The sequence below is a fragment of the Pristiophorus japonicus genome, chromosome 5, assembly GCF_044704955.1.
Source record: "Pristiophorus japonicus isolate sPriJap1 chromosome 5, sPriJap1.hap1, whole genome shotgun sequence".
NCBI lineage: Eukaryota > Metazoa > Chordata > Chondrichthyes > Pristiophoridae > Pristiophorus > Pristiophorus japonicus.
The window spans coordinates 296,948,199-296,961,781 of record NC_091981.1 but is presented as its reverse complement, the minus strand read 5'-3'; the positions used below and the strand labels follow the sequence as shown (position 1 = coordinate 296,961,781).

Genomic DNA, 13,583 nt, shown 5'->3' with positions numbered 1-13,583 from the left:
CACCGACAAGGTTCGATTCGCTGCGAGGCCAAGAGCGTCCCTCGGGGGGCAAAATCCAAGACAGTGCTGAACAGCGCCACCTGGGGCCGGCAGACAGCAACTACTGTTGCTAATGTTTGTTTATATAGGAAAAAGACTTGCATTTCTAGAGCGCCTTTCACATCCTCAAGACGTCCCAAAAGCACTTTACAGCCAACGAAGTACTTTTTTTGTTGTGTCATCATAGGCAGTCCCTCGGAATTGAGGGAGACTTGCTTCCACTCTAAAAATGAGTCCTTAGGTGACTGAACAGTCCAATACGAGAACCACAGTCCCTGTCACAGGTGGGACAGACAGTGGTTGAGGGTAAGGGAGGGTGGGACTGGTTTGCCGCACGCTCCTTCCGCTGCCTGAGCTTGATTTCTGCACGCTCTCGGCGACGAGACTGGAGGTGTTCAGTGCCCTCCCAGATGCACTTCCTCCACTTAGGGCGGTCTTTGGCCAGGGACCCCCAGGTGTCAGTGGGGATGTTGCATTTTATCAAGGGAGGCTTTGAAGGTGTCCTTGTAACGTTTCCTCTGCCCACCTTTGGCTCGTTTGCCGTGAAGGAGTTCCGATTAGAGCGCTTGCTTTGGAAGTCTCATGTCTGGCATGCGAACTATGTGGCCTGCCCAGCGGAGCTGATCGAGTGTGGTCAGTGCTTCAATGCTGGGGATGTTGGCCTGGTCGAGGACGCTGATGTTGGTGCGTCTGTCCTCCCAGGTGATTTGTAGGATCTTGCGGCGACATCATTGGTGATATTTCTCCAGCGACTTGAGATGTCTGCTGTACATGGTCCATGTCTCTGAACCATACAGGAGGGCGGGTATTACTACAGCCCTGTAGACCATGAGCTTGGTGCCAGATTTGAGGGCCTGGCCTTCAAACACTCTTTTCCTCAACAAGTGTAGTCACTGTTGCAATGTAGGAAACGTGCCAGACAATTTGCACACAGCAAGCTCCCACAAATAGCAATGTGATAATGAACAATCAGTTTTAGTGATGTTGGTTGAGCGACACCAGGGATAATTCCCCTACTCTTCTTCAAAATACTGCCTTGGTATTATCTTTTACATCCATCTGAGAGAGCAGACGGGACCTTGGTTTAACATCTCATCCAAAAAAGCCACCTCCGACACTGCAGCACTCCCTCAGCGCTGCACTGGAGTGTTAGCCTAGATATTGTACTCAAATCTCTGAAGTGGGACTTGGACCCACAATCTTCTGACTCAGAGGCAAGAGTGCTACCCACTGAGGCACAGCTGACACATCGATTTGAAGCTAATAATTCCAGCATTAAGGAGGATTTAGATTTTATGAATATAGTAAAGTGGTGAGGTGGAGCTGGGTGTCCTCAATGTACATGTGGATCCTGACTTTGTGCCTTCAGATGATGTCACCGAAGGGGCAGTCTAGAGATGAGAAAGAGGAGGATGCCACAGATAGACCCTTGGGGGACTCCAGAGGTTAAGGTGCGGAAGCAGTAAGAGAAGCCATTGTGGGGGTGATTCTCTGGCTACGATTGGATAAATGAGAGTGGATCCAGGCGAGCGCAGTCCCATCTAACTGGACGACGGAGGAGGATGGTGGGGTCAACCGTGTCAAAGGCTGCAACGAGGTTGAGAAGGACGAGGAGAGATAGTTTACCATGGTCACATAGAACGTCACATGTAACATTGATAAGAGCCGTTTCAGTACTGTGGTGGGCAGAAATCTGATTGGAGGGATTCAAACAGGGAGTTATGGGAAAGACGAGTATGGAATCAGGAGGCGACAGCATTTTCAAGAGCTTTTGAAAGGAAAGGGAGCTTGGAGTTTTAAAAAAATTGTTCATGGGATGTGGGCATCGCTGGTAAGGTCGGCATTTATTGCTCATCCCTTATTGTCTTTGAGAAGATGGTGGTGAGCCGCCCTTTTCAACCGCTGCAGTCCGTGTGGTGAAGGTGCTCCCAGAATGCTGTTAGAGAGGGAATTCCAGGAATTCCGCCAACGACGGAACGATGATGAAAGAATGGCGATATATTTCCAAGTCAGAATAGTGTATGACTTGGAGGTGGTGGTGTTGCCATGAGCCTGCTGCCCTTGTCCTTCCAGGTGGTAGATTTGCGAGGTGCTGTGAAGAAGGCTTGGCGAGTTGCTGCAGTGTATCTTGTAGATACAATCATAGAATGGTTATAGCACAGGAGGCGGCCATTCGGCCCGTCGAACCCGTGCCAGCTCTCTGTAAGAGCACTTCAGCCAGTCCCACTCCCCCGCCCTTTCCCTGTAGCCCTGCAAACTATTTTCCTTCAGGCACTTATCCAATTCCCTTTTGAAAGCCAAGATTGAATCAGCCCGTTCAGGCAATGCGCTCCAGATCCTAACTGCGTAAAAATGTTTTTCCTCATGTCGACTTTGGATTTTCTGCCAATCACCTTAAATCTGTGTCCTCTGGTTCTCGACCCTTCCACCAATGGGAACAGTTTCTCCCTATCTACTCTGTCCAGACGCCTCATGATTTTGAACAGCTCTATCAAATCTCCTCTCGACCTTCTCTGCTCCAAGGAGAACAACCCCAGCTTCTCCAGTCTATCCATGTCACTTAAGTCCCTCATCCCTGGAACCATTCTTGTAAATCTTTTCTGCACCCTCTCTAAGGCCTTCACATCCTTCCTAAAGTGCGGTGCCCAGAATTGGACACAATACTCCAGTTGAGGCCCAGCCAATGTTTTATACAGGTTTATCATAACTTCCTTACTTTGTAGTCTGTGCCTCGATTTATGAATCCCAGGATCCCGTAAGCTTTTTTAACCACTTTCTCAACCTGCCCTACCACCTGCAACAATTTGTGCACACATACTCCCAGGTCTTCATGCACCCCTTTTAGGATAGTACCCTTTAGTTTATATTGTCTTGTCTCAAAATGTATCGCTTTTCATTTTTCTGCATTAAATTTCATCTGGCAGCAGTCTATGTCTCCTTGAAGTCTATCACTATCCTCCTCACTGTTCACTATACTTCCAAGTTTTGTGTCATCTGCAGATAGTGAACTTGTGCCCTGTACACCCATGTCCGAGTCATTAATATATATCAAGCAAAGCAGTGGTCCCAGTACCAACCCCTGGGGAACACCACTGTATACCTTCCTCCAGTCCGAAAAACAACCGTTCACCACTACTCTCTGTTTCCTGTCACTTAGACAATTCCGTATCCATGCTGCCACTGTCCTTTTATTTCGTGGGCTTCAACTTTGCTGACAAGCCTATTGTGTGGCACTTTATCTAACACCTTTTGGAAATCCATGTACACCACATCAACCGCATTGCCCTCATCAACCCTCTCTGTTGCCTCATCAAAAAACTCAAATCAAGTTAGTTAAACATGCCTTTAACACATCAGTGCTGGCTTTTATTAATTAATCCACCCTCAACCAAGTGACTGTTACCTTTGTCCCTGATTGTGTGTGGTCTGCTGACACCTGTTGAACAAAGCTGGCAGAGAGACTTTCGGTGAAGTGTCTCCACGTAGCCTTGGACATTAAATCACGAGCCTTAAGGCGTTTTGGGATGTCCTGAGGTCATCAGATGCATGTCCCTTCCTTATTCCTCACGTGCAGGCACTGCCAGAACTGGCTTCCTCCACCTGGCGGCTGGCCCCAGCAGTGGCGTGAGAGGCGGTAACCCACTCGGGAGTCCCGTCTGCGGAGCGGGCGAGGCCTGACAACTCAAACATCCGCAGGTATTTATACATCCGGCTCGCACTGAGTGTTATTCCTTTCTGTGAATGTTCCTCCTTCACCCTCCGGGCGGTACTGTTGTCTCCTGACCCCTGGGCCCCCACCTCGGCACCTCACTCAAGTGACCTCCTTTCTATGTGAACATCATCAGGACATTTAACCATGGCGGGGGTGGGGGGGGGCACCACAACTCAGCCCAATCCAGTCTCGCCCAATGCCCAAAGGGCCGCAGTTTTCAGCTGGCTAGAGGTGTGGGGGGAGGAGGGAGAGCAAATATTAGCCAAATGTGTTGCCCAGGTTGAGATCAGTGGAGCCAGGCAACAGGAGCAGGGTCGTGTTCCCTACCCAGTGAGCAACAGCTTTCCTGATTCCCTCCCACCGCCGGAGATTCTGGCCTATTTGAGAAGAGATTACTGGAATCATCATCATTATAGGCAGTCCCTCAAAGCGAGGATGACTTGCTTCCACGCCAAAAAGGGGATGAGTTCACAGGTGTTTCAATGAAGGACCTAATATTCCAGATCCTGAACTACATCCTGAAGGGTGGAAGGTGCCTGTGGGTGGATTTTCTTTAATGTGGGGTGGTCGTTGCACACCAGCCACCACACGGGCTTGATGGAGCTAGGTCTTGGTCCAGTGGCAAGGGTTAACCAAGACTAACAGGAGACCTGCTCTGCTGCACGGACCTAGTGCACGCACATATCGCCGTGTGGGCTGGCCCGTGCTGCCCCTGGGCCCTCGCCTCTCCTGGGCCCCGGTCACTTCCCTCTACGGACTCTTGCCGCTCCTTCGCCCCCTCCTGCTGTGCCTGCCCGCACTGCAATCAGCGACCGGGCTTCGTAGCCGTCGCCCTCCTGCAGCAGCGCGCTCTGCTCCCTCCAATGGCCCCGGCCTGCTGATGGTCTTACAGGCCGGAACTGCACCGATTTCCGAGCCTGGAATAAATGAGTGCGCACAGAATTGGAGTTAACCTTGTGACACGGGTTGGAAATTGGTTGGGAGGTGGGGGGCACAGAGTGGGGAGAAAGAACTAGCAGCAGGAGTCGGCCATTCGGCCCCTCGAGCCTGCTCCGCCATTCAATAAGATCATGGCTGGTCTTCCACCTCAACTCCACCGTCCTGCACTATCCTCGTATCCCTCGATTCCCCGAGAATCCAAAACTCTATCGATCTTTTGGCGGTGAAGTGTCTCAGTGTAGCCTTGGACATTAAAAGCGCTTTGGAACATCCTGAGGTCTCAGTCTTGAATATACTCAACAACTGAGCCTCCATAGCCCTCTGGGGCAGAGAATTCCACAGATTCATCACCCTCTGAGTGAAGAAATTCCTCCTCATCTCAGTCTGAAATGGCTGACCCCTTATTCTGAGACTGTGGCCCCTGGTTCTAGACTCTCCACTGCTCTTTGATTGACGGATGTGACTAGTGGCATTCCCTAGGGATCTGAATCAGGGCCTCGTCGTTTCACTATGACCTGGCTGAACGAATAGAGCTGTACATTACAGATGATGCAGAGTAAGGAAGATACAAAGTTTTGTAACAATCCTTTTGATACAAAAAACTGGAATCACTTTTATTAAAGGCCAATCTGGGTCAGACACACAGACACAGACACACACAGACAGAGACAGACACACAGAGACAGAGACACAGAGACAGACACAAAGACAGACACAGAGACAGACACCGACACCGACACAGAGACCGACACAGAGACACAGAGACAGACACAGAGACACAGACAGAGACACACACAGAGACACAGACACAGAGACCGACACAGAGACACAGAGACACAGAGACAGACACAGAGACAGAGAGACAGAGACAGAGACACAGAGACAGAGACAGAAACAGAGACAGACACAAAGACAGACACAGAGACACAGACAGAGACACAGACAGAGACACAGACAGAGACACAGACAGAGATACAGACACAGAGACACAGACACGTCAGCAGGAAGACAGTGAACAGTGAGCTTCTTCCCGCCGGAGGCTCACTCTCCCACCAGCGTGGTAACCTCCTGCACGTGCTCCCTGACCACACGGTCCAGCACGGCGTACACGTCTCCGCAGGCCTTGGCCGCCGCGTCCACCACCTTCTCCAGGTGGTCCTCGTGCAGCCGGGAGTTCATCTCCAGCAGGGCGATCTGCTGGGACTTGGGCAGCAGGGCCAGCGCCACCTGAGGCCCCCCCGCAGACTCCTCGATGTAGCTAAGGTCTGCCAGCGCGCTGTCCTCGATGAAGCCTGTCGAGCAGGCGCACACGTAGTCCCGCATGGGGATCCCCGCGTCGATGACCGCCAGCGTGGCCGCGTTGACGCAGGCGCAGTAGTTGCCGCCGTCCGCCTGGAGGATCTGTGTGGGGGAAGGGGAGGAGAGAATACTGGAGGTGAACGGGAGCTTGCTACCCACCGGGAGAGGGGGGCCCAGAGTAAACCCCTGGGTCCAGTGCTGCAGGGACACACCCATCTGACCTTGGACTGACCACTGGCAAACATCTACACCAACAGCTCCCCTCGTGACCCGAGAGGCAAATACATCGCCACGTTAGTAAAGCTCCACTCACCCATAGGAACAGGAGGAGGCCATTCAGCCCCTTGAGCCTGTTACACAGGAGGCCCATTCAGCCCCTCGAGCCTGTTACACAGGAACAGGAGGAGGCCATTCAGCCCCTCGAGCCTGTTACACAGGAACAGGAGGAGGCCCATTCAGCCCCTCGAGCCTGTTACACAGGAACAGGAGGAGGCCCATTCAGCCCCTCGAGCCTGTTACATAGGAGGAGGCCCATTCAGCCCCTCGAGCCTGTTACACAGGAACAGGAGGAGACCATTCAGCCCCTCGAGCCTGTTACACAGGAACAGGAGGAGATCATTCAGCCCCTCGAGCCTGTTACACAGGAACAGGAGACCATTCAGCCCCTCGAGCCTGTTACACAGGAACAGGAGGCCTATTCAGCCCCTCGAGCCTGTTACACAGGAACAGGAGGAGGCCCATTCAGCCCCTCGAGCCTGTTACACAGGAACAGGAGGAGGCCCATTCAGCCCCTCGAGCCTGTTACACCTTCCATTAGATCATGACTAAACTGCACTTCATCTCCACTTACCCACCTTTGTTCCATATATCCATAAAACCCAACAAAACCATGTTGCTCACAAGGGAACCGGAGGGTACCACAGTCCCCTTCCCCACACCATGCACCCAGTGATTCTCAGCGCGGTGAGCTCCCAGGTTGCTGCAGGGTATGTACCCAATATTCCGCTCCGCCCCCCCCACCCTCCCCACCGCTTCCTCCTGTGCATCACTCAGCAGCAACATTGAAGCAGCTCTGTAAAAAGCTCCACATCCCACGGGGATGAGGAACACTCTGTGATCCAGCAGCTTTTTGTTTCTGTCTGCAATTCATGTGCCGGCTCTGAGAGTCCCATTCCCCGCTCTTCCCCCATAGCCCTGCACATTTTGCCCCGTCAAGTATCTATCCAATTCCCTTTTGAAAGTTATTACTGAATCTGCTTCCACCGCCCCTTCAGGCAGCACGTTCCTGATCACCACTATGCTCCTTATCCCCCTCGGGTTCTTTTGCCACTTCCCTTAAATCCGTGCCTTCTGGTTACCGGCCCCCCCCGGCAATGGAAATAGTTTCTCCTTATTTACTCGATCAAATCCCCGCCATGATTTTGAACATTTCTAGTACATCTCCTCAAACTTCTCTGCTCTAAGGAGAACAATCCCAGCTTCTCCAAATAATTAGTTTGAAAAGAAAAGTGGACCGGTTGACCGTTGAGGAGCATCGCGCCCAGGCAGTAGCTCCAGACGGCCAATTCCTGGCTCCCTGGCAGAGGTCTGGCCTTGGCCGTGAACCCAGCCAATTGCAGGACTCGCAAATGTTCATGGAACCTTTAAACAAATAGCTTTTATCCCAAACAGACCACCAATGAGCGCTGAAGGGATCCCTTCCCAGTGGGAGGGTCAGATAGGGTCAGAGGGAAGGAGCGGGTCCAGCTGAGAGGAAAAGGTCATCGGTGCTGGGGCCTCAACTATTTATACTCTATATTAATGATTTGGATGAAGGGACCGAGTGTAATGTAGCCAAGTTTGCTGATGATACAAAGATGGGTGGGAAAGCAAATTGTGAGGAGGACACAAAAAATCTGCAAAGGGATATAGACAGGCTCAGTGAGTGGGCAAAAATTTGGCAGATGGAGTATAATGTGGGAACATGTGAGGTTATCCACTTTGGCAGAAAAATATAGGAAAGCAAATTACAATTTAAATGGAAAAAAATTACAAAATGCTGCAGTACAGAGAGACCTGGGGCCCTTGTGCATAAAACATACAAAGTTAGTATGCAGGTACAGCAAGTAATCAGGAAGGCAAATGGAATGTTGGCCTTTATTGCAAGGGGGATAGAGTATAAAAACAGAGAAGTCCTGCTACAACTGTACAGGGTATTGGTGAGGACACACCTGGAGTACTGCGCACAGTTTTGGTCTCCGTATTAAAGGTAATATATACTTGCATTGGAGGCTGTTCAGAGAAGGTTCACTGGGTTGATTCCAGAGATGAGGGGGTGGACTTATGAAGATAGTAGAGCAGGTTGGAGTTCAGAAGAATGAGAGGTGATCTTATCGAAATATATAAGATAATGAGGGGGCTCGACAAGGTGGATGCAGAGAGAATGTTTCCACTGACAGGGGAAACTAAAACTAGGGGACATAAGGGGCCGCCCATTTTAAACTGAGATGAGGAGAAATTTCTTCTCTCGGAGGGTTGTAAATCTGTGCAATTCTCTGCCCCAGAGAGCTGTGGAGGCTGGGTCACTGAATATATTTAAGGTGGAGGTAGATAGATTTTTGAGTGATAAGGGAATAAAGGGTTATATGGAGCGGGCAGGGAAGTGGAGTTGAGTCCATGATCAGATCAGCCATGGTCTTATTGAATGGCGGAGCAGGCTCGGGGGGCCGAATGGCCGACTCCTGCTCCTATTTCTTATGTAAGATCAGTGATCAGGATCGGCGAGAGCACCAAAGGACAGAGCCAGCGAGAGGGGTCAGAAGTTGAGGCGTAAAGGTCAGCAGCAGTGGCCAGAGGCTAGTGCCAACGACAAGGGCGAGTTGGCGACAGGGGTCGGAGTCAGGGTCAGTGGTCGGGCTGGCAACAAAGATTGGGGTCAGGGGTCAGGACCGGCAGCAGAGGTCAGGGCCATGGCTCAATACCTGCACGTAGATGTCAATTTGGGATCGTGGGTAAAGCTGAGTTAAAATGGCGGCCTCAAACGTCTGCTTCAGGTGCAGGGTCATCTCGGTAGACTTGCGGTCGCCGTGGGGCCGTCTCTTGCGCTCGCCCGTGCTGAATGTCGCCATGCTGTACTGACAGTTCACCATCGCCTTGTCGTGAAGGGCCTTACTGCGAGCGCCACGAATCTGAAATAAAGGACTGCACATCACGACTGTCACTCACACCCCATCGACATCGTAACCGCCAGTCAAAAGGAGAGTAGAGGGAGCTTTACTCTGTATCTAACCCCGTGCTGTACCTGCCCTGGGAGTGTTTGATGGGACAGTGTAGAGGGAGCTTTACTCTGTATCGAACCCCGTGCTGTACCTGTCCTGGGAGTGTTTGATGGGACAGTGTAGAGGGAGCTTAACTCTGTATCTAACCCATGCTGTACCTGCCCTGGGGGTGTTTGATGGGACAGTGTAGAGGGAGCTTTACTCTGTATCTAACCCGTGCTGTACCTGCCCTGGGAGTGTTTGATGGGACAGTGTAGAGGGAGCTTTACTCTGTATCTAACCCGTGCTGTACCTGCCCTGGGAGTGTTTGATGGGACAGTGTAGAGGGAGCTTTACTCTGTATCTAACCCCGTGCTGTACCTGCCCTGGGAGTGTTTGATGGGACAGTGTAGAGGGAGCTTTACTCTGTATCTAACCCCGTGCTGTACCTGCCCTGGGAGTGTTTGATGGGACAGTGTAGAGGGAGCTTTACTCTGTATCTAACCCGTGCTGTACCTGCCCTGGGAGTGTTTGATGGGACAGTGTAGAGGGAACTTTACTCTGTATCTAACCCATGCTGTACCTGCCCTGGGAGTGTTTGATGGGGCAGTGTAGAGGGAGTTTTACTCTGTATCTAACCCCCTGTACCTGCCCTGGGAGTGTTTGATGGGGCAGTGCAGAGGGAGTTTTACTCTGTATCTAACCCCCTGTACCTGCCCTGGGCGTGTTTGATGGGACAGTGTAAAGGGAGTTTTACTCTGTACCTAACCCCCTGTACCTGCCCTGGGAGTGTTTGATGGGACAGTGTAGAAGGAGTTTTACTCTGTACCTGCCCTGGGAGTGTTTGATGGGACAGTGTAGAGGGAGCTTTACTCTGTACCTAACCCCCTGTACCTGCCCTGGGAGTGTTTGATGGGACAGTGTAGAGGGAGCTTTACTCTGTATCTAACCCCGTGCTGTACCTGCCCTGGGCGTGTTTGATGGGACAGTGTAGAGGGAGCTTTACTCTGTATCTAACCCCGTGCTGTACCTGCCCTGGGCGTGTTTGATGGGACAGTGTAGAGGGAGCTTTACTCTGTATCTAACCCCGTGCTGTACCTGCCCTGGGAGTGTTTGATGGGACAGTGTAGAGGGAGCTTTACTCTGTATCTAACCCTTGCTGTACCTGCCCTGGGAGTGTTTGATGGGACAGTAGAGGGAGCTTTACTCTGTATCTAACCCGTGCTGTACCTGCCCTGGGAGTGTTTGATGGGACAGTAGAGGGAGCTTTACTCTGTATCTAACCCATGCTGTACCTGCCCTGGGCGTGTTTGATGGGACAGTGTAGAGGGAGCTTTACTCTGTATCTAACCCGTGCTGTACCTGCCCTGGGAGTGTTTGATGGGACAGTAGAGGGAGCTTTAATCTGTATCTAACCCGTGCTGTACCTGCCCTGGGAGTGTTTGATGGGACAGTGTAGAGGGAGCTTTAATCTGTATCTAACCCGTTCTGTACCTGTCCTGGGTGTGTTTGATGGGACAGTGTAGAGGGAGCTTTACTCTGTATCTAACCCGTGCTGTACCTGTCCTGGGAGTGTTTGATGGGACAGTGTAGAGGGAGCTTTACTCTGTATCTAACCCGTTCTGTACCTGTCCTGGGAGTGTTTGATGGGACAGTGTAGAGGGAGCTTTACTCTGTATCTAACCCGTGCTGTACCTGTCCTGGGAGTGTTTGATGGGACAGTGTAGAGGGAGCATTACTCTGTATCTAACCCGTGCTGTACCTGCCCTGGGAGTGTTTGATGGGACCGTGTAGAGGGAGCTTTACTCTGTATCTAACCCGTTCTGTACCTGTCCTGGGAGTGTTTGATGGGACAGTGTAGAGGGAGCTTTACTCTGTATCTAACCCGTGCTGTACCTGCCCTGGGAGTGTTTGATGGGACCGTGTAGAGGGAGCTTTACTCTGTATCTAACCCTGTGAGTGTTTGATGGGACAGTGTAGAGGGAGCTTTACTCTGTATCTAACCCGTGCTGTACCTGCCCTGGGAGTGTTTGATGGGACAGTGTAGAGGGAGCTTTACTCTGTATCTAACCCGTGCTGTATCTGCCCTGGGAGTGTTTGACGGGACAGTGTAGAGGGGGCTTTACTCTGTATCTAACCCGTGCTGTACCTGCCCTGGGAGTGTTTGATGGGACAGTGTAGAGGGGGCTTTACTCTGTATCTAACCCTGTGCTGTACCTGCCCTGGGAGTGTTTGATGGGACAGTGTAAAGGGAGCTTTACTCTGTATCTAACCTGTGCTGTACCTGCCCTGGGAGTGTTTGATGGGACAGTGTAGAGGGAGCTTTACTCTGTATCTAACCCATGCTGTACCTGCCCTGGGAGTGTTTGATGGGACAGTGTAGAGGGGGCTTTACTCTGTATCTAACCCCGTGTACCTGCCCTGGGAGTGTTTGATGGGACAGTGTAGAGGGAGCTTTACTCTGTATCTAACCCGTGCTGTACCTGCCCTGGGAGTGTTTGATGGGACAGTGTAGAGGGGGCTTTACTCTGTATCTAACCCTGTGCTGTACCTGCCCTGGGAGTGTTTGATGGGACAGTGTAAAGGGAGCTTTACTCTGTATCTAACCCTGGGAGTGTTTGATGGGACAGTGTAGAGGGAGCTTTACTCTGTATCTAACCCTGGGAGTGTTTGATGGGACAGTGTAGAGGGAGCTTTACTCTGTATCTAACCCTGTGAGTGTTTGATGGGACAGTGTAGAGGGAGCTTTACTCTGTATCTAACCTGTGCTGTACCTGCCCTGGGAGTGTTTGATGGGACAGTGTAGAGGGAGCTTTACTCTGTATCTAACCCCCTGTACCTGCCCTGGGAGTGTTTGATGGGACAGTGTAGAGGGAGCTTTACTCTGTAGCTAACCCCCTGTACCTGCCCTGGGAGTGTTTGATGGGACAGTGTAGAGGGAGCTTTACTCTGTATCTAACCCGTACTGTACCTGTCCTGGGAGTGTTTGATGGGACAGTGTAGAGGGAGCTTTACTCTGTATCTAACCCCGTGCTGTACCTGCCCTGGGAGTGTTTGATGGGACAGTGTAGAGGGAGCTTTACTCTGTACTTAACCCCCTGTACCTGCCCTGGGAGTGTTTGATGGGACAGTGTAGAGGGAGCTTTACTCTGTATCTAACCCGTGCTGTACCTGCCCTGGGCGTGTTTGATGGGACAGTGTAGAGGAAGCTTTACTCTGTATCTAACCCGTGCTGTACCTGCCCTGGGCGTGTTTGATGGGACAGTGTCGAGGAAGCTTTACTCTGTATCTAACCCCCTGTACCTGCCCTGGGAGTGTTTGATGGGACAGTGTAGAGGGAGCTTTACTCTGTATCTAACCCGTGCTGTACCTGCCCTGGGAGTGTTTGATGGGACAGTGTAGAGGAAGCTTTACACTGTATCTAACCCGTGCTGTACCTGCCCTGGGAGTGTTTGATGGGATAGTGTAGAGGGAGCTTTACTCTGTATCTAACCCCCTGTACCTGCCCTGGGAGTGTTTGATGGGACAGTGTAGAGGGAGCTTTACTCTGTATCTAACCCCGTGCTGTACCTGCCCTGGGAGTGTTTGATGGGACAGTGTAGAGGGAGCTTTACTCTGTATCTAACCCGTGCTGTACCTGCCCTGGGAGTGTTTGATGGGACAGTGTAGAGGGAGCTTTACTCTGTATCTAACCCCGTGTTATCTCTCTGTCTGTGCTCCAGGAGGAGAAGCAGATCTGCACATGCGCACTGGCGGAGCGGCGGCTTTGCGCATGCGGGCTCACCTCGTGCGGCCCGTAAACCACCGCCAGCGCCTTGGTGTTGCCCTGCTCGATGTAGGCCGAGCCGTCGGCCTGCGCGAACACCCCCATGCGGGCCTGGATCTTCCGGAGCTCGGTGGGTTTCCTGCCGTCCAGCCGGTAGCCCTGATCGGACAGCAGCTCCAGCCCCGCCATCTTGTGCCGCAAATCCCACAACTCCGCGCGGCGACCCGCAGTGCCCGCCGGGAGCTGCAGTCCGCCCGGCCGCGGACTACAACTCCCGCCGGGCCTTGCGGCTCGCTCCGCGTCCGGCGGCTGCTGGGGGTGGTCCCGCTGCACCCTGGGAGTTGTAGTTCTTTCTTTAACAACAACAACTTACACAAAGTCAAGAGGTGCCAAGGCGCTTGACATTTTTAACACCGAGCCACGGTCGGAGATTACAAATCCAAATACATTCAGTAAAATAAATAAAACAATTTTACCAAAAGTGTTCAAATTAGAATAGAAAAATTGATAAGTCAGGATTATAGGATCTATCGATACCCTGTGAAGGAAAGAACTCATTTTTAATGCAAGTATTCTAACTGACGGGGGATAT

The 13,583-nt window shown here is 51.7% G+C and overlaps 1 protein-coding gene across 1 annotated transcript; it reads right to left on the bottom strand.

Moving 5' to 3' along the window:
* Positions 1–5,277: 5,277 nt before the first annotated feature.
* exosc4 (exosome component 4) lies at positions 5,278–13,215 on the bottom strand. The gene is made up of 3 exons (XM_070880135.1): positions 13,010–13,215; positions 8,950–9,156; positions 5,278–6,091 (listed from the first exon to the last, which is right to left on the bottom strand). Exons 1-3 carry the CDS (start codon positions 13,178–13,180, stop codon positions 5,732–5,734), a joined length of 738 nt encoding a protein of 245 aa, XP_070736236.1. The 5' UTR covers positions 13,181–13,215; the 3' UTR covers positions 5,278–5,731.
* Positions 13,216–13,583: the final 368 nt, after the last annotated feature.